The 20,350-nt window shown below is 40.7% G+C and overlaps 1 protein-coding gene and 1 long non-coding RNA gene across 3 annotated transcripts in view; one reads left to right on the forward strand and one right to left on the reverse strand.

The window, feature by feature from the left end:
* si:dkey-112m2.1 (transmembrane protein 132C) overlaps positions 1 to 3,894 on the forward strand; it is a 167,216-nt gene extending 163,322 nt beyond the window's left edge. For both annotated transcript variants that reach the window (XM_035947705.2, XM_023269308.3), the window contains exons 9-10: positions 755 to 946; positions 1,522 to 3,894. In XM_035947705.2, the coding sequence (XP_035803598.2) occupies positions 755 to 946; positions 1,522 to 2,595 (1,266 nt within the window). In that variant the 3' untranslated portion in view covers positions 2,596 to 3,894. The remainder of the gene's footprint in view (positions 1 to 754; positions 947 to 1,521) is intronic.
* The window catches only part of LOC111567929 (uncharacterized), a 186,626-nt gene that overhangs the window by 150,836 nt on the left and 15,440 nt on the right, over positions 1 to 20,350 (reverse strand). The window lies entirely within an intron of this gene.

Below are 20,350 nucleotides of genomic sequence, written 5' to 3' on the forward strand. Positions count from 1 at the left end.
CTTTCCAAGAAAAAAAACTGCATCTGTTGTACAGGCAAATTCCTGTAAGTAGCATATGTTTATGTTCAACATGACCGTGATCATTCCATTAGTTTAACAACATACCATCACTGTCACCATGACAACCACTAGCTTAAACAAAGAAATCATTTTAACCCAAAGAAGATGCTATTTTTGCAAAATGTATATATTTTAAAATTCCACCACAATCTCTCCTGAAACCAAACTGTACCTTAGCCATACATTGTGTGAACATACAGATATATTTTAAGAAGTGCAATTTGTAACATTTTGGAAGGCACAGACAAATGATGCCATGCTGACAGGGCTGTCAGATTAGACAACACTTATTCTGTGTATGTCCTTTGAGAGGACATCCAAACGATGTATTTTGCTGTTCAATTTGGAGATTAAGAATTTGACGTTAGGCAATATATTCTTATTTGTGTCTCGCAGATGCTTACAGAACTGCACTACAAGGTGACCTATTAAGACTGTAAACAAGTGTGTGTATTATCTGGTCTGAGGTCGGTTTATTTTAATTTTGTATTCCCCTGAAAGTAATTGAATATGACTAAATTCAGACAAGGAACTACATATGCATCTCTTGATAAAATATTGCAGGTTTCACCTTGCAGGGCTCCAGGACAGCAGCTACTAACTCTCCGTCTTTATTCACAGTTAGAATAACATCTTAGATCTTAATGGACTTTCATTGATGACGAGCAATGTGTGATGTTTTTGTGTTTTTCAGGTATTGTCCCCTTTGACATCGTTAGTCCTGGCTGAAAGGAGCATCAGAGTGCTGGATGATAAAGTGAGTGTGACAGAGCTCGGAGTTCAGTTGGTATCTGGACTATCTCTGTCCCTGCAGCTCAGCCCTGGGAGTAACAGAGCCATTGTTGCCACTGCAACAACACAGGAAGTCATCGATTCGCTGAAACAGGTATGGCTCTATCCATATGTAATATAGACATCCAAATGTTTTGCAGCATTTTATATAACTTATTATTCTCTATTGTCCCAGGGGAGGAGAGAGAGCGTAATTGTCACTGTATTAGCACTGCACTGTGAATTGTATTTGGCTTGCAAGTTTACAGTTGGATCAGGGTTATTATGGAGCCTATGATATTCATTGTAATTTTTCTTTTTAAATGAATTCACTCGTGATATAGTGAAGCTTTCTCTTTGATTTGCATCTTCAACCACTGAACAGTTCTGTTATTCCTATAATTATAATTTCAAATGAAGGAAGGCGCTACAGTCTCTTCCCCTGGAGAGAGTTGTTGCTTTCTGGATAGTAGTTTCATATTCATTCCATCCAATTGTTTCAATGAACCTTTCTACTGTAATTAAGACTGACTTTTGCTTCCTCAGTGTTCCTTAGTTTTATTTTCCAGTCCTTATGCATTCATAGAGAATGTGCACATAACTGTTTTTGGAGTTATTTTCGGGGTTATTTTCACACTGGGTTATTGCCGTTTCACTACTTTTTGTTTCTCTGTGTGTCTATTTTCTTAGGAATCCCTCATCAGTGCTTGGCTGCAGTTCAGCGATGGCTCCATGACTCCTCTAGACAACTACAACCCTGCCCATTTCACCCTGGCAGCCACCTCTTTGAATGAAAAGGTGGTGTCGGTGCAGCAAAGTGCAGCATGGAAGTGGCCCATCATTGTCGCCAAGGGCCAAGGTCAGGGTTTGCTTGTGCGTGTTGAAATGAGCCCATCAGATATGTGCCAGAAGGGCAAACGACGCACCATTTTAGCCACTGGAATGGTAAACATACAGGTAAGGTTTGGTCAGTCAGAAGAACAATACAGACAACCAGGAGACCGACGAACACGTCCCGATCCTCCGTACTATGGCGGCTCCATCTCTGACATGGAAACTGGGCTAATTAACCGTGGAGCCACTACCATCAGGGGCCAAGTTCCAGTGAGGCCAAATGGGGGTCGTTTATCAGCGGACAGTGGGGCGAGGGTCCCAAACGAATTCTCCGAATATCCGGACCAGGCCGAGCTGCCTCGGAGCCGCAGCACAGACGACGACTTGTCGCCTTCTCGACGAGGCCTAACAGACTTGGAGATTGGTATGTACGCTCTACTGGGAGTCTTCTGCCTGGCCATCCTGGTTTTTCTCATTAACTGCATCTCGTATGCATACAAGTACCGTAGCAAGCAGCTGTCCTTAGAAGCTCCAGAGGCAATGCCCCATGCCCACGACTGGGTTTGGCTTGGCCAGGAGGAGGGTCTATGTCTGCAGCAACAGCAGCAGGATGACCTGGGCGGCACCCTGGAGGAAGGTAGTCAGCTACTAAATGGAGGCGTCCAGCGGGGGAATATTGGTGGAGGAGGAAGTGGGAGGGATCATAGGAATGAGTCGCTTAACTCACCCACCACCAAAAGAAAGAGGGTGAAGTTCACCACCTTTTCCAGCGTCAAGTCCAGCAATGGATGTCCAGTGCTCAGCCCATTAGCACTAGTGCAGACCAGTGAGATAAAATGGGTATGTCCAGACATCGAGCTCGGGGACTCAAAGGATCTTAGGAACTACATGGAAAAGCTTAATGAGAATGCAATTAAGAACATTGCATAGGGGGTACTGGGTGTTTTCAGTGAACTAAAGAGAAACTCACCTGAATGCCTTCAGATTAAGGAGGGAAGGAGAGAGAAAAGGAAAGAGGAACAGAATAAGGGGTGAGGAAAACAGACTGAGGCGGTTGTTAAGCTGTAGTCCTCACCATACCAACGGGATAACGCATTCAGCCGCTGTCGTTTCCATGACAGTACTCACAAAGTGTCAAGCAATGGACTACAACAAGGCACGATCTGCCATAACACCACAGCAGTTATGAAGAGGGAAATGTGAAATTGGTATTGTTGCTTAACTTAAATGTATGTTCTTTGTCTTCAATTGAGGTTCAGTTTCACTTTTTTCTATGCGCCATCTACAGTGTTTTATGTTTTTTTTTAATTTAAATCCACGTTTTAATGTAGTATTTGTTGTACTTTTCGCACTTTTTCTTTTTTTAGAGTTGCTGTATGCTCTGTACCATGTCAGCAATTATAGATTCTAGGAGAGAAGAATTAAAAGCAATTTTGTATTGTATATAAAAGCAGAGTTTGATTTAAAGGTACTATATGTATAGTAACATTTGGTAAAGTGCTGTTTGGTTCCGTTTTGGTTTTGTTTGGTTTTATTTTTGCTTTGTCTCCAGAAATCAGATCCATGCATGATGTTATTTAAGAGGAGGCATGTGTGTCTGATGTGGTACATGAAATGAAAATGTGTAGATACCCAATACCAGTACCCCTGGAGACATGTCAGTTTAGTATTATTGCATTCATTCATCATGGATAAGTTTGGGGTTGGATTCAGTCTGTTGATATTGGTTTGAAGAGTTTTGTTAGCCCCTATATTTTCCCTTCTTATGTTAATGTTATTGTTTATGCAACCCTCTTTTTATTTATTTGCATACTTCACATGAAGTAGACTTTTTATACTAATTAAATCAGATGGCTTCATGTTACAATTAAATTAGAGCAAGTTACAGTCAACTGAAAAATAATGATAACTATCAATAGACAATCATATAAATAATGTATGACCCAAGGTCTTCATGTATAATTGTTCAAGAAAAATCTGCCCAGTTTACAAATTATATGGCATGAATTAGTTGGAGATCGTAAAACACGCTGAATTTCTCAAAATACTCTCTATGGCATCTTGGATCTGAGAAAAGAAGTCATGGATCAAAAGCCGTGAAATGAAAGTCCAAATCTGAACCGGTCACTCCTTTTGTCATATGGCAGTATTACACAAGTCCATCCTTTTCTACTGTATCACTGTTTTAAAATTGGCTGCTGGACTAATTAAAAACTGAAGGTGACTCTTCTTCATGTTGCGGCTGTGTGATTCATTGGTCTCGCTGTTGTATTCTACCCTCAGTCTGTCTGGTTTCACTCATCTGACTGGTTTATGCGAGTACACAGACAATACCTCTATCAAATATCAGAATGAAGTGCCTGTTGTTACTGACAGTCAATGCAGCTGCCAGCTGAAGCAGGAGAGATTATTGTGCGCCCATCATCGCTCTAAACCACCAATACATTCACATATTCATGTATTTCCTCTACCTACTGAAATGTTCTCTATCGACTAGAATTTTTGTTTTTCAAGCAGATACTGTTGTTAAAAATAACACTGGATACTGGTATTTATTTATTGAGCTGTTGTACTGCACAGAATAGACAAACAGCAAAATACAAAAGGCACAAAAGCGTGTCATATACTGTATGCTTGAGACAAAAGTTCACCTCTTTACTCAAGAAAGGCACCTTTTAGGGGACAGGTGTTTCCGTGCCAACACAGGTGGTATTAAAACACAAAAAAGAGAAGAAATTGTCATCCCTGATACTAAATTATTACTCATGAGCACCATCAGCAGAGAAAAAGAAAAGTGAGTTGGCAAAAGACAGCAAATTAAGCTGAAGAAGTCAGTGGACTATTGGCTGGTTGATGGTTGTGGCTGGATTATTTTTTGTTGGCCCTGTTGTACACAAGATTTCATTATTCATGAGGACTATCACTCGAGAAAAAGAAGCAATGAATTGGAGGAAAAAAACAACTTAAGTTTTAAAAGGCAAAAAGATAATTATTCAGAAGTGATGCTGTACTGAGTAGGAGGCAGAAATGAAGGTAAAGGGGCAATAAGCAAGATTTTCAAGGTAAATATAGCAATTCTATAGCACCAATTATCTGCTCTGTAAATATATCGTAGAGTCATATGTCCTGATCAGAGGATGAAGTCACACTCTGTGTGTGTGTGTGTGTGTTGTAATCTGAGCTTCTCTGTTCTATAGATTTGCAGTCAGTCCATTTGCATGTGCATGTGAGTCCCTCCCTTTAAAACTGTTGATCTGCCCTGTTTTTAGGAACAAACCCAAAGCAATCTACAATACCACAATGTTAAACTGTAAAAGCAAATGTGCAGTCCAGCACTGAGCTGCTGCCCTAAAAATGCATTTAAATGTTTATTTATGCGGGCTGCACAGTGGCTCGGTGGTTAGCACTGTCACCTTGCAGCTAGAAGATCCCTGGTTCGCGTCCCGTTCTGGGCCTGGGATCTTTCTACATAGAGTTTGCATATTCTCCCTGTGCATGTGTGAGTTTTCTCCAGGTTCTCCAGCTTCCTCCCATATTCCAGAAATGTGCTGAAGGTTAATTGGTGATTCTAAATTGCCCGTAGGTGTGAGTGTGATTATTTGTCTTTATGTGTAGCCATGTGACCTGTCCAAGATGTCCCCTGTCTTCACCCTAAGTTACCTGAAATTGGCTCCAGCAACCCTAATGAGGACAAAGTGGTGTATAGATAATGGATGGATGTTTATTTATATCATTTATTTAATTATGTGCATACATTTCATTTCAGCTCAGTATGAGTGTCTCTAATGGCGTTTCGCAGTCTGTTCTGTGTGTCTGTTAGCCATGATAGTCTGTTTTACCTGAGGCCGGTAGTGTGAAGCAAGTTTAAAACACCCAGGGTATCAGGATAACATTATCTGGCTTCATTAAAAACTAAACAAAGTCAGTCAGGCTAAGCTGTCACAGAAAGCTGGTTATCAACCCAGAGTTTCTGAATCCCGTTCTAGACACATGAAAGAGGTGCCATTTGTACCAGATGACCATTCACAAACATGAACAGGTATAGACCTGCATATTCCTCACATGGAGAACAAACAATAATGCTAAACCAATATGTGGAGTTTCAATACACAATGCAGGCTAAAAGCAACACAGTGGTTGTAGCTAAAACCATAAAGGAAAGCTTGCAAAAACATTGCACACTGCGTGAATGTGAGTAAATATGCTTATCAATATCAGTGACTCAAAAAAAGAATGGTCTCAGTAAGGTATTAATTATGTATAAGATGCCTGGGTGTAGCATTCTTATTCAACATTTAGTTAAATTATTATTATACAACACAAGATTGCATAATGAAATTACAGGCACTACTCTTTATTTATTCATTTTTATGATACCCACAAAAAAGACAAGTTATTTAAAGAATAAATGATGAAATAATAAAGTAAAACTTTTCATGGTGATGTGGATCATGTCTTCAGTCATCTCAATTTCAACATAATATTCTTAAAGCGTGTAAAATAGTTTTAGTCTTATTCTTCTGGCAGCATGGCAGTGTTAAACAGTTCTGGTAGCAAGAGAAGAAATATAAAACATCAATCAATCAAGTAGGTTTACTGCAAATCCTACAAAGTGAAGATGTTCAAGACTTTAACGCTTAATTAGTCTCTGTTTTAGGATTACATTAATATGTAAAGGACTAAAGAACAAGGAATTGGCTTTTAAATTGCAGCTCAAAAGCCTCTTGCCCTCAAACCCTCTCACTATCTGCACTTCAAGCTGGATCTTCTCGAAACGATGATGCTATTTTCCAATATAACTGATTGGTCAGTAGGCACTGTTATGATGTACATTGACCCGTAATGTGGCTCTAGTCTTGCTTTGCCAGCAGTTCTGCAGTACACAATGGTCTGGGTGCACCTCAGTATCACTCTGCTATAGGGGGAAAAACACTCTGGCTTGTTTGCAGTCGTTTTAGATGGAGCTAAATGAAGGATGCAGCTGCAGTGATACCTCAAAATAGTAGGGGGTGGAATTGTTCGGACGGAACATTTGCATGCAGGCAGATGAACATTGTGATTAAAATGGATGATCCATCAAAAATATATCTAGCAGAGCTGGCTTACTGCACAATCCAAGTCCTCAGCAAAACTTTACATTTCCACTGTAGCAGGTTGCTAGCCTGAAGGTTGCTCCGGAGCAGCTTAGATGTTCAGGATAAATTATCAGTGTGATGTAACTAGGGCTGCCACAAACGACGCGTCGACTAATCGCCTGAGCACGATACGTCATCAAAAGCGGAAGTGAGCGCGCAATGCAACAGAAATCACCGTCCGAGTGGAGCGCGGAACACGCATGGGCATCCGCGCTGTATCGTGCATATATAGTATATGCATATATTATATACGCACAATACAGCGTGGACATCCGCGTTTACGATACAGCGCGGACATCCGCGCCGCATCGTGCATATACTATATATGCACGATACAGCGCGGATGTCCATGCGTGTTCCGCGCTCCACTCGGACGGTGATTTCTGTTGCATTGCGCGCTCACTTCCGCTTTTGATGACGTATCGTGCTCAGGCGATTCGTCGACGCGTCGTTTGTGGCAGCCCTAGATGTAACCCAAAAATTACTGAAGCACCACTGCAGTCTTGAAAAGTCAGGGGTAAAGTTACCTAGTTAAGCCAAAATCCTGCTTTCCACTCCAGTCTTTGTTTGTCTGTTTCCACATGCGGGTCTGCTCCAGTCCGTCCATAAGAGAGACAAGTGAAGTGAAGACAACATTACTCAAGTTGACAGCAATTTGCTACAGTGACATTAAACGACGGAAAGATCTCCCTCACCCCACTCTAGCCCTTTATTTACTTGCCCATTTCTTTTGTTCTGAGATGCCAGTGTTCAAGTCAAATCAGGTGGTTCTGAATATTGTGCAGCTAACCCTTGAGCATATTAAACAGTTTTACCATGTAATAATACCCGTGAGTATCATTTGTAAATCATAGTATGCTGCTGAAAAGGTTCTTGGCATACCAGAGCCTTAAACTGCTTGTAACCCACTCAGACAATTAGTCTTCTTCCACAGGATCACAGACATGCTCCCCTTTCTAAAAGGGCAACCTAATTAAGGATTACTTAGTTCAGTCTTATTACATGTTAATGTGGCATCTCCTGTGCAATTTGTCTTGCCCACTTACTGTACCTCCTCAGATATAATTTGCACCCTAATTAAAGCAAGCCCAAGGAGAGATGTCCCTTGGTAACCAGGACACATGTAGAATATGCAAACATTTTCTTTAACATCATGCTTATGTTAAATAAAGCAGTGGCATTTTTACAGTACAGTCTATTTCTGAATTAAGTCAATAAATTAAGACAGGGTTTCAAAATAAAAGCCCTCCTGACCCCTCTACACCCATGAGTTGAACTCTCCAGAGTATTACCAACTCTTTGTACATTTTCTGTCAGCGTTTTCCTCCCATCTTTCTGGCTTGTGCTGTCACTTACCATCTTTACAGGAGTCCCAAACCTTAAACATTAACACTGCAACCTTCTGTTGCTTATTTTATCCCAAAAACCTCAACATCTTTCTAATACATCAGTGGGTATTCATATCACATTGGTCTACAAATAATCAGCCCTGTTATTTCCAGCCACAGAGTCAGACCAAACTGCTACTGCTGCCCTTCACTCCTCACTCTTAGCCAACTTAGACTTGTGCCTGTGTCCTCTATGCTGAAGTGTTAGGTACTCCTTTTGCTGACAAAGGGATCTCTGGGTCTGCATTTTAGCTCACAAGATAACTGGCAGCTCCTGTCAGGTATAATGGAACAGAACCCTTTCACCATTACGAACAATCTCCACTGACATCCACTTTGCCCATACATCCCTAGTTATCCCATTTCATAAATCTTTCTACTGTTGCTATGCCAGCGGTCCTTAACACAACCCAGACTCCTTTCCTTCGCCTTATCATATTATTCCTTTGAGCATCACCAGTCACACAGCTGATAAAAGCAGTTGTACACATGAAATTTCAGTCCAAAGTCTTAAGTAGTCTATCAGATTTCCAATTAATCAGTCCTTTAAACTGTAAAATGACAAAATAAATAAATAAATCCAGACTCTACAGCCATGTGAACACTGAGGCTGTGCTTTTAACTAAGTCTTAATAATGTCAGCATGCTCACAATCACAAGGCTAGTATTCTAATCTTGAGCAGGTATTATGTTTATACCATGTTTCTTAGTTTAGCATGTTAGCAAGCTAAGATGCCCTCATTAGCAGCTGAGGGTGTTGGGAGTATCATTAGGTTTGTGGGTAATCCCACCCCCCCCAAAAAAATTCACACATGGGGATTACAATTTATCTGGAGGAGAGGCATTGTAAATTTCATCATAATCCATTTAACAGTAGTCGTGACCTTTCAATTGTAACCTCAGGTGCCAACTTTATGGTGCCACAAGAGAAAAAAACTCAGCAATTTGGTATCCATACATAACATACACATGGATAACATACGCCTGTGCTCAGTGCAAGGTCATTTTGTTCGTAGGTACATCTATATTAAATGGCCACATCTGATGTTGCTGTGATTACTGATCATCAATAACTAATATACAATTGCTGCATTTCTAACAGTGGGGGAATGAATGAACAGCCTTGGCAGAGTACTGAACTCTCTGAGCACTTCTCTTGTTGGGTCTTTACCAGATTTTGTTCCAATTTGTTCAGTAGATGCTGAACAATTTCAAATTTTCATTAGGATATGTCTTCTGGGAGTGTCAATATCTAAAGCAAATTCCATAGAAATCCATTTAAAAGTTGTTGAGACGTTTCCGAAAAATAATACTGTCAACTCACTGGTGGCACAAGGGGGAAAAAAAGCCACATGAGGTAGTGAAATCCTGTAGGGATTACCCTCTAGAGGCCATGAACGTCTGTACAAAATATCACTGCAATCCATCAAACAGTTATTCTGATATTTTATCTGGAGCCAAGCAGCAACCAACTTACTGACAGACTGATATTATCATGCTTAGATTTTAAAATACCTCACATATTTTTCTAAACCTGAAGGTGCTTGTATATTCACAGGAACAGTCCATTTATAGTAGTAAACGGTCATGGATTGGTGATCCTAATTTTTATCTGTTGCCTTTGAGCTGTTCTCCTTTATTTCACAGCTTTATGTTAAATTAAAAAACAAAACATTCAGGATTGCCCTCCTTTCACTTTAATTCCACACAGCAGTTCTTTAAACATCTCCTGCATTCACACTTAAATATTGTGATTCTATTCATTAATTTAGGCCAACAATCTGGGCCCTGTCCATAAACAACAACCGGCATTAAGGTGTGCAACACCTCTGAATTACTATTGTCTGCATGTGTGTGTATTCTGGCCAGTGCACAATCCTGCATGCCTGCTTGTCATTGGGTGGGTGTAGATAAACTAAGAAGAATTCTCCTGTGCGTCTGTGCGTATCAATGTGATTTATGGGTTAGAAAGGTGCAATTAAAGCAGGTCTGAATGTGGTATTGTTTCCTTTATTCTGCTGACATTGAAACACAAGACGCCTTTGACCCGGCTCGGTTTACAGCTGTAGACACTCAACGAGATGGATCTGACCTGAGAGAATGCTAAGTGACTCGGTGTGGCTCTGAAAAACAAACGAATAGTTCATTAAGGGAAACGAATCGTGGCATTTTTAGCTACGTGCAGTTGATCACTGGAAATCCCTGTGGTGATGGCCTTATTGAGCTGCGAGAAGAGACGAGGCTGCAGCTGTTACACACCCTGAACACAGAGCCCGACTTCCACCTCTCCTCTGGAATTTATTTTTTCCTTGTTTTATCTCCAGTGGTATTTTTGTTTTTTAGGTTTGTGTTTTGCAGCATCCTGGGGGGAATGCAAATTCTGGGTCCTGAAGTGATAATGATGGCTTGCTCGCTGGTTTCTTTGTTCTGCAGCACAATGCCACACTGATAGACCAGCCTAAGAGAACTTCACTTGGAAACACTGTAGTTGTCATAGGGAAAGTTCAGGAGACAAGAAAAACAACTGCTGCTTGCTTAACAACATTCTCAACTGGAGGCCGTTGTTGTTAATGTTACAAGAAGCTACTGTTAAAGGAATGAATATTTATATACCGTAAACTGCCTCTATATTAAAGGTAAAGTTCATGTTTTGATCTGCTCATCTAAATAAGAGTCCCAAGACATGCATCAAAACTTTTAAAGAAGAGAATAAACACCTATAAATTTCCATTTTTTTATTTTGCTTTTCAATCATTTTCAGGATACTCCATCCATCCAGCTATCCACATTACACAGTTATATCTAAATTCCTTTTCTCTTGCTCCATTTAAATATACTGTGCCTCTGAGATGCATGAATCACTTTGACTGTGCAGTAACCACAGTGGAGCATTTGGTTGATGGACTGCCTCTGCCCAGTCCACCCTTTAGCTTAGCTTTAACTGGAACGGCTGACATGGGTCCCTCAGTGACAAGCGCAGACAACATTAGCCTTAAAATGCTCTCCAGGCCTACAGTAAAGCATCTTGGCGTGGTGAGGGCCTGTAAGGACGATGATTCAGAGGATGATTGATTCCATCTGTAACAGACCGATGATTCAGATGTCTACAGACGCCTTCATACATTTAAAAAGTTGGAAACAGGTTGAAATGATAACATCTAATGCAGCGATTTCACTAAAGTCTGCAGAGGCTGGTAAAATGTGATTTCACTATAAGTCAGAAGCCCTCGCTTTCAAACACTTGAAATTAAGTGCGAGACGAGCTCGAGCCTTTACTCCATTCCCTGTGACATCCCCTAGAGTGAATTTTTGTCCCGGAGCCCAAGTGATGCATGAGTGTTTCAAACTTGAATCACCTGGTTTCAGAGCCCATTTGACCTGCCCTTCCACAAGCGACACAATCACCTGCTAATGCGGCAAGGTGAAATGAGGCCCTCTGTCACCAGAACAGAACAGAGCAGACTGCTGAGAGGCTGGAGTAATTGCATTTGATGAGCAAAGAGAGCACTGGCATATGGCTTCGTTTATCCTACAGCCGCCATTCTGGCAAATGACTAAAGACCAAACTTGGCAAATAATTTCACAGTTGGACACCATAGGTCAAGCAAAAAAACAAATGACATTTTTGCTGTGACATGAAGTGCACAACAGCTATGTCAAGCTTCACCCGTAAATACAAACATCCCGTTCACTGCTCGCATTTCTTAGTCTCTGTTTGTTGCCAAAACACTGACAGGAGAGGACTCTTTTATTCCGTTGTTTTTAGGTTCCATCTGTCTGCTGCTGTTGCACCTTAGTGGAGTAGACAGTGAAGTGTGTTCGTAAGAAAATACACTGTAAAGCCCTGCTCCTTCCTGTACCCAGCACTGACTAGCTGTTCTGTCTGCACAACACTGATGGCCTTAGCATGTGAATTGCTAAGAAAAATCTCCTTGTTGTACTTGTTTTATGTTGTGAAAATAAGTTTAAAAATGATTCAGTGTTTTGCATCTGTTTAAACACATACTGCAGCATATCCTTAATTAGTAAAGTTGTATCTTCTGTCAACCTAACATATCTTTCTGAAGTTTTTTAGATGCTCGGCTTGTTGTGCTCTCTCTTAGGGAGGCCACGACACCACACATTTTTGGTTTTGTTTGTTTTTATTGATTTTTCTCCCCCACATATTGCAGGTGCAACTGCTGTTACACATGTTGTTGCTGTTATTGTCTAGCATCTATACTTACTGCTACTAAGATACCCTCTTTATTTCTGAGACCACAGAAAAACAAACACCATCATGTTTTCAGAATTTGCAGGTCAATTTGGCACTAATGTATCTTGTAATGTTACTGCTTCAGTTAAAAAAAAATCATCTTGCACTAGTCTTTCCCTATTTCAGAGAAACCAAACGGCTGAAAAACTAGACCTACAAGGAAATAGCTGCAGTTCTTCAAATGGCCACTTGAGGCTGGCTGCAAAAGTGAGCCAATCCCCGTAGCCCCCATGTTAAAAAGCCCAACTTTACAGCAGGAATAAACATGTCAATAGCCTGGGACACAACATGTTTTTGGTCTCAACACCCAATTTCACTTTTAGGAGGGAGAATTACCTAATAATCCACCATTATTAGGGGCATGGCAGCACTGACTGGTGGGATACTTGCATGGTCCTCCTCAGCTCCACTCCCACTTCAACTCTTTGCACATTTTTGGATTAAGTGGAAGCTCAACAGAGTCTAAAGCCACCATACTCGGTTTCAAAATCTCTGTTCAGGAAACCTATTAGAGAGTTTGTACATTTTTATATACAGTCAACAGAGGAAACAGATTTCAGGACTAAATATGCCACATTTCAGAGTTCCATCTGTGGTTAGCTTCAGCCAACAGCCGCACTTTAGTTAAGGTTAAGGAAATATTGTGATTTTCCTTGATGCCAATAATGGAGGATCTGATATTTTAATTTACATTCAGTATTTGTGACTTATCAAATATGCTAACCAACAATGTTCACTCATTATGTTGATAGAAAATGTAATCCAGTGGCAATCAAGTTTTATTCAAAGTGATGAAATCCAACTTTTGAACGTGCAGCTGCAGTGAAGCTAATGATAAGCAAGAATGAGGGACAGAGAGCAGTTGTGCTCAAAACAGACAGACAGAGTTTGGAAATGATAAGATTTAATGAGAAAACTCAAGTCTTTTCAATTACTGCTGAACAAAATGCATTGGGGATGATAGGATTGCTTTCACGGTATACACAACAACGATGGTGACACCTGGAGCCTCAAAAAACAACCTCAAAGAATGCTTCATGTATTTAGCTTAGCCAAAAACTAATACACACTGTCGTCAAATGACTAGAACTGAAATTAACACTGGATAAGAGGAATATCCTGCAGTGCAAATTGGTCTCCCTTCAGTCCTACAAAAAGGAAGTTACCCAAGAGGCTGCACTGGCTTGCCAAGCGTGCATTTTACCAGGCATCAGACAGTGTTTGAATTAATATTATGTGAAGTGACTTTGGTACTTTATGGTCTCAAACCTCATCTGTTTTTCTTTTTTAAATTCATCTGTGCTGACTGCCATCTCAAGCACATTTTTCTTCACACACACTGGCAGCGTTTCCAGTTATTTTTTACATAAAGTAAAGGTCTTCAAGTACACCTGGTGCCAAGTATTTTTTGCACTGCTGTTCCTCTGCCTCTCTTTAGTATCTGTCATCCAAAATTGTAAGAGGAAGGGCTACTTTCCACCACCTGTCAAACATCTGTTAGTCAAAACAGTAACAGTTATGCTAAGGAGCTGTTTGTCCTGCCAACATGTAATGGGTGTGTTATTCATTAAAAAAGTATCCTCTGAGGTTAAAAAAGAAAAGAATTACCTCCAAAAGCAGAACCATATTTGGCATTTTAATGTGGAATCCAATACTTCTATAACTACACTAAATAAACTTTATATGCATATTTTTTAGTTTGCATTCCCAAGATGAATTAAAGTTAAAACAATCTGAATTGCCAGCAGCTATGAATACAATGAAACCAAGCTGCTTATGCTATGGTATGTCTTTGCATCTGCTATTGTTTATGTGCTAAGCAGGCAGCCGAGTATATGTGTGCATTTGTTTTGTGTGGTGTCATAGATGGAAAAATATTGGCCGGCGCTTTCCCAGACGAAGATCCACAGAATAAACAACGCCAGCAGGAGAATGCACACATACATGCACATTCAGAGTCTGGTATCAACTCTTGGGTCTCACTGAACACATGTTTCAGCTTTGTTTCTAACAAAAGGCTTCAGTCGCTAACAACTGTCTTTTCTCTCACTGCATTATGTGAACATTAGAAGATAAATATGCTGTCTTTAGACATGCATATTTTTATTACTTGATTGTGTTTTCTTTTTCATATGGCTCAGCAGGAGAATCTGTTTATTGCAGCAGCAGCATTACTAAACACTGTGGGGATTTATTTGAAGTATCCCTACCAAATATGCCTCAAAAACATTTACTGTATTGAAAATATATATATTAAATTAAAATAAACACACAAGACTATCACAGGAAATGACTTCAAATAGCATTTCTTTCTTTCACACCTCACCAGGATTCTGCAAGCACATTTTCACATTTCACTTGTATGTATACTTTTTTTTTTTTTTTGAGTTTTTAGAGCACAAACAGCAACAGTAGCTGTTGTTGGAGAAAAGCTCCAGCTCTACTACAATCTCCAAGGCTGCATTGTACACGACAACACATTCCAAATGGCATTTCTTCAAAGTGAAAGATATTCGATCAGGAAAATACCTGAAGCTGGCCAGATATTGTTGTTGCGTATAAGAAATAGCACCACCATGCTCCCTTCTATAGTGTGCTGACAGTGACAAAGATACCACATGTAGACAGTTGTTACTGTACAATATAAGCAAAATGAAGCAATACCTTTGCAACAATGTGACCTTTTTAAGGCTTTTGAAGTTTCCTTTCTTTCCCTTTTTCCTCCAAGACTGTCAGACAACGTTGACTCACATTGCTGTCAGTTTTGAGGCGGCATTTGGTAAGTTCGTAGTACGATACAGTGCATTGTATTAGGGCTACGACTAACAATTGTTTTCATTTCCTTTCTGTGCAACAATTGCACAACACATTTTGATTTTACAATAAGAAAAGACCGAGAAAAACTGAAAATCCTCACATTTGACAAGCTGAAAAAAGACCGTTTGGCTTTTTTTCCACGAGTGACAGTTCGTTCATCATCAAAAATGTAGTAAACAGAGTTGACATGAATGCATTTGATTTTATCAAACTAACTAATCACAATTATCCTCAAGGAGCTTTAGAATCTATATAGCATACAACTCTTTAGACCTTCGATTCAGACAAGGAAAAAGAAAAACATCCAAAGAGGGAACCCTCTCCTCGGCCAGAAAGACGTTACACTAATCAGCCAGAACAATAATATAATGTGGGCATCAACACAGGACCTCTGGTGGTGTCCTCAGGTTTCTGGCACTGGAAGGGTGGCAGCAGATCCTTTTGGTCTTGTGATTAGCAGTGTGGAGCTTCTGTGGATCCGACTTATTTCGCCACATTCCTTAGATTGGGATCTAGGATTACTGAGGCCTGGTTAATGCCTTGGGCTGTTTATTGTTTTACTTAAAGTGTTACTGAGGAATTTTTGCAATGTTTTGGTGTTCATTGTCCAGCTAGGGGAAGCTATCGGCACTGGAAAGCACTGCAGAAAGGACAGTGCAATGTGCTCGGTAACCATGTTAAAGTAGGTAGTACATGTTGAAGTGACATCCTCCTGAATGGAACAATCTGAAATCTCCCAGATGAACATTGCATTGCAACAAGATGACCGATGTCTGTGTAGACTGTCAGTCATCAGGGTCATGGTAACTCCAAGAGCTTCAGTAAAAAGAAACTGGCCTTTTCTTTTAGGTTCTGGAAGACGTTTGACCTCTCATTCGAGAGGCTTCTTCAGTTCAAAGGTTCTTATGATATTATCAAGGTTATTGGTTCACCTGTCAGTGGGTTTATTGTAATGGCTGGACAGGAGATTTACAGTATACACAATCTGGTTGAAAAAAAACTATAGATAACTAACACATAGGGAGTGTGAATTGAGACCAGGATCAGAGAGGACCTGAACCACATGACCTCCACATCAGCATTAAGACTTGGAAAGAGGACAGACTACACAATAAACAAGAGGAAAACCTTCCACACAGACTGGAGGAAGGAAACACAAGCGTAGAGAAGAAGACAACCTTTAAAGCACTGCATTATATACAGGGATCATATACTATGAGTGGATATAAATCCAGATTAGTTTCTTTGCTCTAGGGATGCCCATATCAGTGTGTGGTTGTATCACTGAAATAACTCAACAATTATGAAGATCTTTATATAATTCTGTACACATTTCCTGTTCTCATGAGAGGAATCCTAACAACTTTGGGGATCCCCTGACTTTTTCTCAAGCAGGTTGACGTATGATTTTTGGAGTGAAATGTGTCAACAACTAATAGACAAATTGCCAAGAAGTTCAAATTCACATCCCCCTGAGGATGTCTGGATATGCCTATCCATATTCACTCCTAACTGCAAACACATCAGGTATCATCCTTTCCTGGTTTCATCATCTGTGCGCGCGCACACACACACACACACACACACAAGAGACACACACACAAAGAGACACACACACACACACACACACAAGAGACACACTGTAATAAAAAACATCACTCTGATGATGCGCTAAATTACCATTTCAAACTACTGGTCAAAGGTGGTGGATCACTGTTCTGAACTGTTTCGGACCAATTCAACTTGTGCCTAGAGGGGTACACCATTCAATGCAAGTACACCCTCTTGATTTTGAATCCCATCCTATTCTTCTGCTGGCAACACAAATCGTTGGTATGTCTCTTAGCATGAAGCCAAGGAAGAAAAGGGCTCTATATTTAATGTGCTGTAAAAAGGGATCAGATGATGAGTGTCAGAGGATGGGGGGCCCCCGCACTGTCGAGCCTATTTTCACTTCATCTCAGCCCAGCGATTTATCAAATTACAGCCTGGTTCTAAGAGCTGACAGGAGAGATTACCAGTACACGGAGAAATAGAGGTGGTTTTTAAGTGCAGCCCTATGCGTTAGCCTCTAATCAATGAAGCATCCTCTACTAACATCCAGCCCACCTCTGGTCATGCTTTCTCTCTCTCTCATCCATCTAAAAGCTCAATACGAATCTTTAGAGTGTATGTGACATGTCTGTGTTTATGTGTACCGATTTGTGTATGGGACCATGTCTGCATGTGCAAGTGGATGTGTTCTCTTGCGATTGTGTTGTGGTGAGGTGAGATGTAATGTGGGAGAGGCTCTGGCAGCTCCATTATCTGGGTGGTGTCAGGCTGTCTGCCTGTGCATGCTTCCTTTCTTTGGGCCCACTTTCCCATTCAAACATTTATTTGCTGCCCTGACATACCCTGTCAAGCCTCTTCTGCTTCTCTGTCAGCGAGTTGGGGCTTACTGGACTGATAACTCTGCAGCTTCAAGGCTGTGTGTGCTATGATGTGACCCCTTTTCTCATAACATTTTCAGCAGTCAGACTATTTTAGTTTTTGCATGCTTAATTTGTAGAAATGACAATGTGGATAAATTTGTGAGTTATTTTCATGTGACCTTTATAATTCCTTTAAGTGTGCATTAAATGCGGTTAATTTTAGAATTTTTACAAGCAGCTCTGGTTTGAATGCAGAAGGCACTAGCAGTCTGAGTGTTAGCCGGATTCCACAGTGACTCAGTGTTTGATTAAGTGAGTAATTGAGGGCAAAGTGTAAATAGATTACTGATTCAATTAACCCTGTTACAGTAGGCAGTACGGGTCACAGGCAGACCTTCAGTCCCTTAGTTAAAGCGTCACAAACCTGTGGATATCCGTAGAACACAAGACGGACGACCAAAATGAAGCTTCTGTGGCAAACGGGAGAAACTCTTTCTGGAGCACATGGCAGCTCAATTAAAAGTGTTAAATGTGGAAATAATTCTGGGTGCCATTTTAACAACCTCCAGGGAAGAAGCAGCAGCATAGAAATGTCATTTACTTATGCTGCAAATGAGAGCACGATTAAGGGACTCTGGAGACTGAAACAACCTGCTGTGCTGCCTGCAAAATGAATCAGGAGATAGTGGCCAGTGGTCGCCTCTAGATAAGGCAGTTTTTCAGCCTGGCAACAGTTAGCACCTTTCATTTCAAACTACTATTATTGATGACCAGCACAGGTCTGGCTGTTAATGTTAGGAAAGGTCAGAGTCCCGGTTTCTTACATGCAATTACTTTAGGTCCATCTGCAAATTTACATCTAGGCCAGTGTATATAAAGGTACAAATGTGATTCAACATAAAATAATTCAGTGCCACAAATTTTATCTGAGATAGTCGTGCAATTGGAATGTAAATCTTTAACAATTCTTTGGAGGTGGGGCCTCTGTGGATCGGACGCATCCAGCAGAGGCTTGGTCAGATTGGGATCTGCAGAGGTACGGAGGCCTCATCAGTGTCTTGGGCTCGAGGTCACGTTCCTCAAGCTGTTCCTATATCATTTTTGCTGTGCATCAAGATGCACTGTCCAGCTGAGGGAGGCTGCTGTCATAGTAAGTGTGTTTGATCTGCTATAATGTGTCATTACATGTCAAAGTAATAGCCACATAAATGCCATGGTTTCCCAGCAGAACGTTGCATTGTAATGTGTTAATCAATGTTATAGACTTTACTTGTCGGTGGTTTGAAAGTCGTGGCTGAGCTGTGTACATGCTTGGTATGTGGCATTATTTTATGCTTTATTCTCATCCCTGCACAAATAAAAATGAATAATAATGCTTTGTTAATAACCTGACTATTCCATTTACACCACCAACCAGACAATGCTTCCATTTATCTTGTGAAATATTGACACTGACAAGATAATTTATCACAAAATTGGATGCAAATCTCTTTCTTGACCTTTTCCTCTAATGTCAACAATGTGCAGAGAATTTGTTCAGATTACAATTTCATTACAAATATTGGTGTGATCCACCTGACTGTCTTAGCACTGCCTTACGTTACGTAAAATGCTTATTAGCAAATGTTAGCATGCAACCACTGTAGATGTTACATATTAGACACTAGCACTGTCATCATGGGCAAGTGTCAGCATTTAGCTCCAAGTACCCCTGTACCTCAGAACAGTCAAACAGAGCAGCTTGTTGAATAGTCATTTCTGCCTCAAAGAAGAAAAAATCTCCAAAAGTTGCAGCGACCTTTTCTTTCTTTTTTCTTTTTTTATTCTTCATCCCGTTTAAAAACACATAAGATTTACCACCGTGGCTTTGTGTTTTCAAATCAAAAGGATTTCCAGTGTCGAGCTCTGGATTCAGACAATAATCTTCTCACTCATTTCTCTCCCACTGCCTTCCCACTTATTTCATTCATTTCCTGCTACCTCCCTCCATCTCCATCCTGTCTCTAAGAGAAATCTGCTTCAAACCATCTGTCTCCCAGTGCAACACATGCCTCCTCTAGTCACCAGCGAGAAGAAAAAGAGCATGTGGGGACACAACATACCCATTACTGGAGCAAATTCTCTCCATTCCTCCTTCTTTTCCTTCCTTCATCCGTCCGTCCAGATGCCACAGCTCCACAAGTCGGGTACTGTCAGTACAAAGTTGCATTGTGGGATAAAGGAAAAAAAGAAGGAAAAAGAAACAGCCGGTGGCTACTGAGCAGATGCAAAATCGGTGGTAGACAGGGGCTGAAGAGTACACCGCTAATATGAAGCACAAGCACTGCTCATGTAAGCTCAAATTAATCACATGATTTACAACCAAATATAGGACTTAAAAGTTACTTTGGCTCCAGCACATCAACACCCTAATTTATCATTTCTTTGGCAGTAGTGTTTGTGTATCCTCCTGTTTGTGTGTGTGGGCCTTCATTTCTTATTTCAGCTGTGTCTGCTCTCTCACCGCTGCTCCTCTGCTTGGCTGTGGGAATTCAGAGGCTTAGACGAGCTGGTCGGAGATCTCAGCAGGATGTTTGTGATGGAGGATGAGGCCTGCGTGATAAAGACCATGGGGCCTGCATGCATGAATACCGACTCTGCACAGAGACGGGGTGTCCATGCATGTTTGTTTCAAGT

Source organism: Amphiprion ocellaris, chromosome 17 (genome assembly GCF_022539595.1).
Source record: "Amphiprion ocellaris isolate individual 3 ecotype Okinawa chromosome 17, ASM2253959v1, whole genome shotgun sequence".
NCBI classification, from domain to species: Eukaryota; Metazoa; Chordata; class Actinopteri; family Pomacentridae; genus Amphiprion; species Amphiprion ocellaris.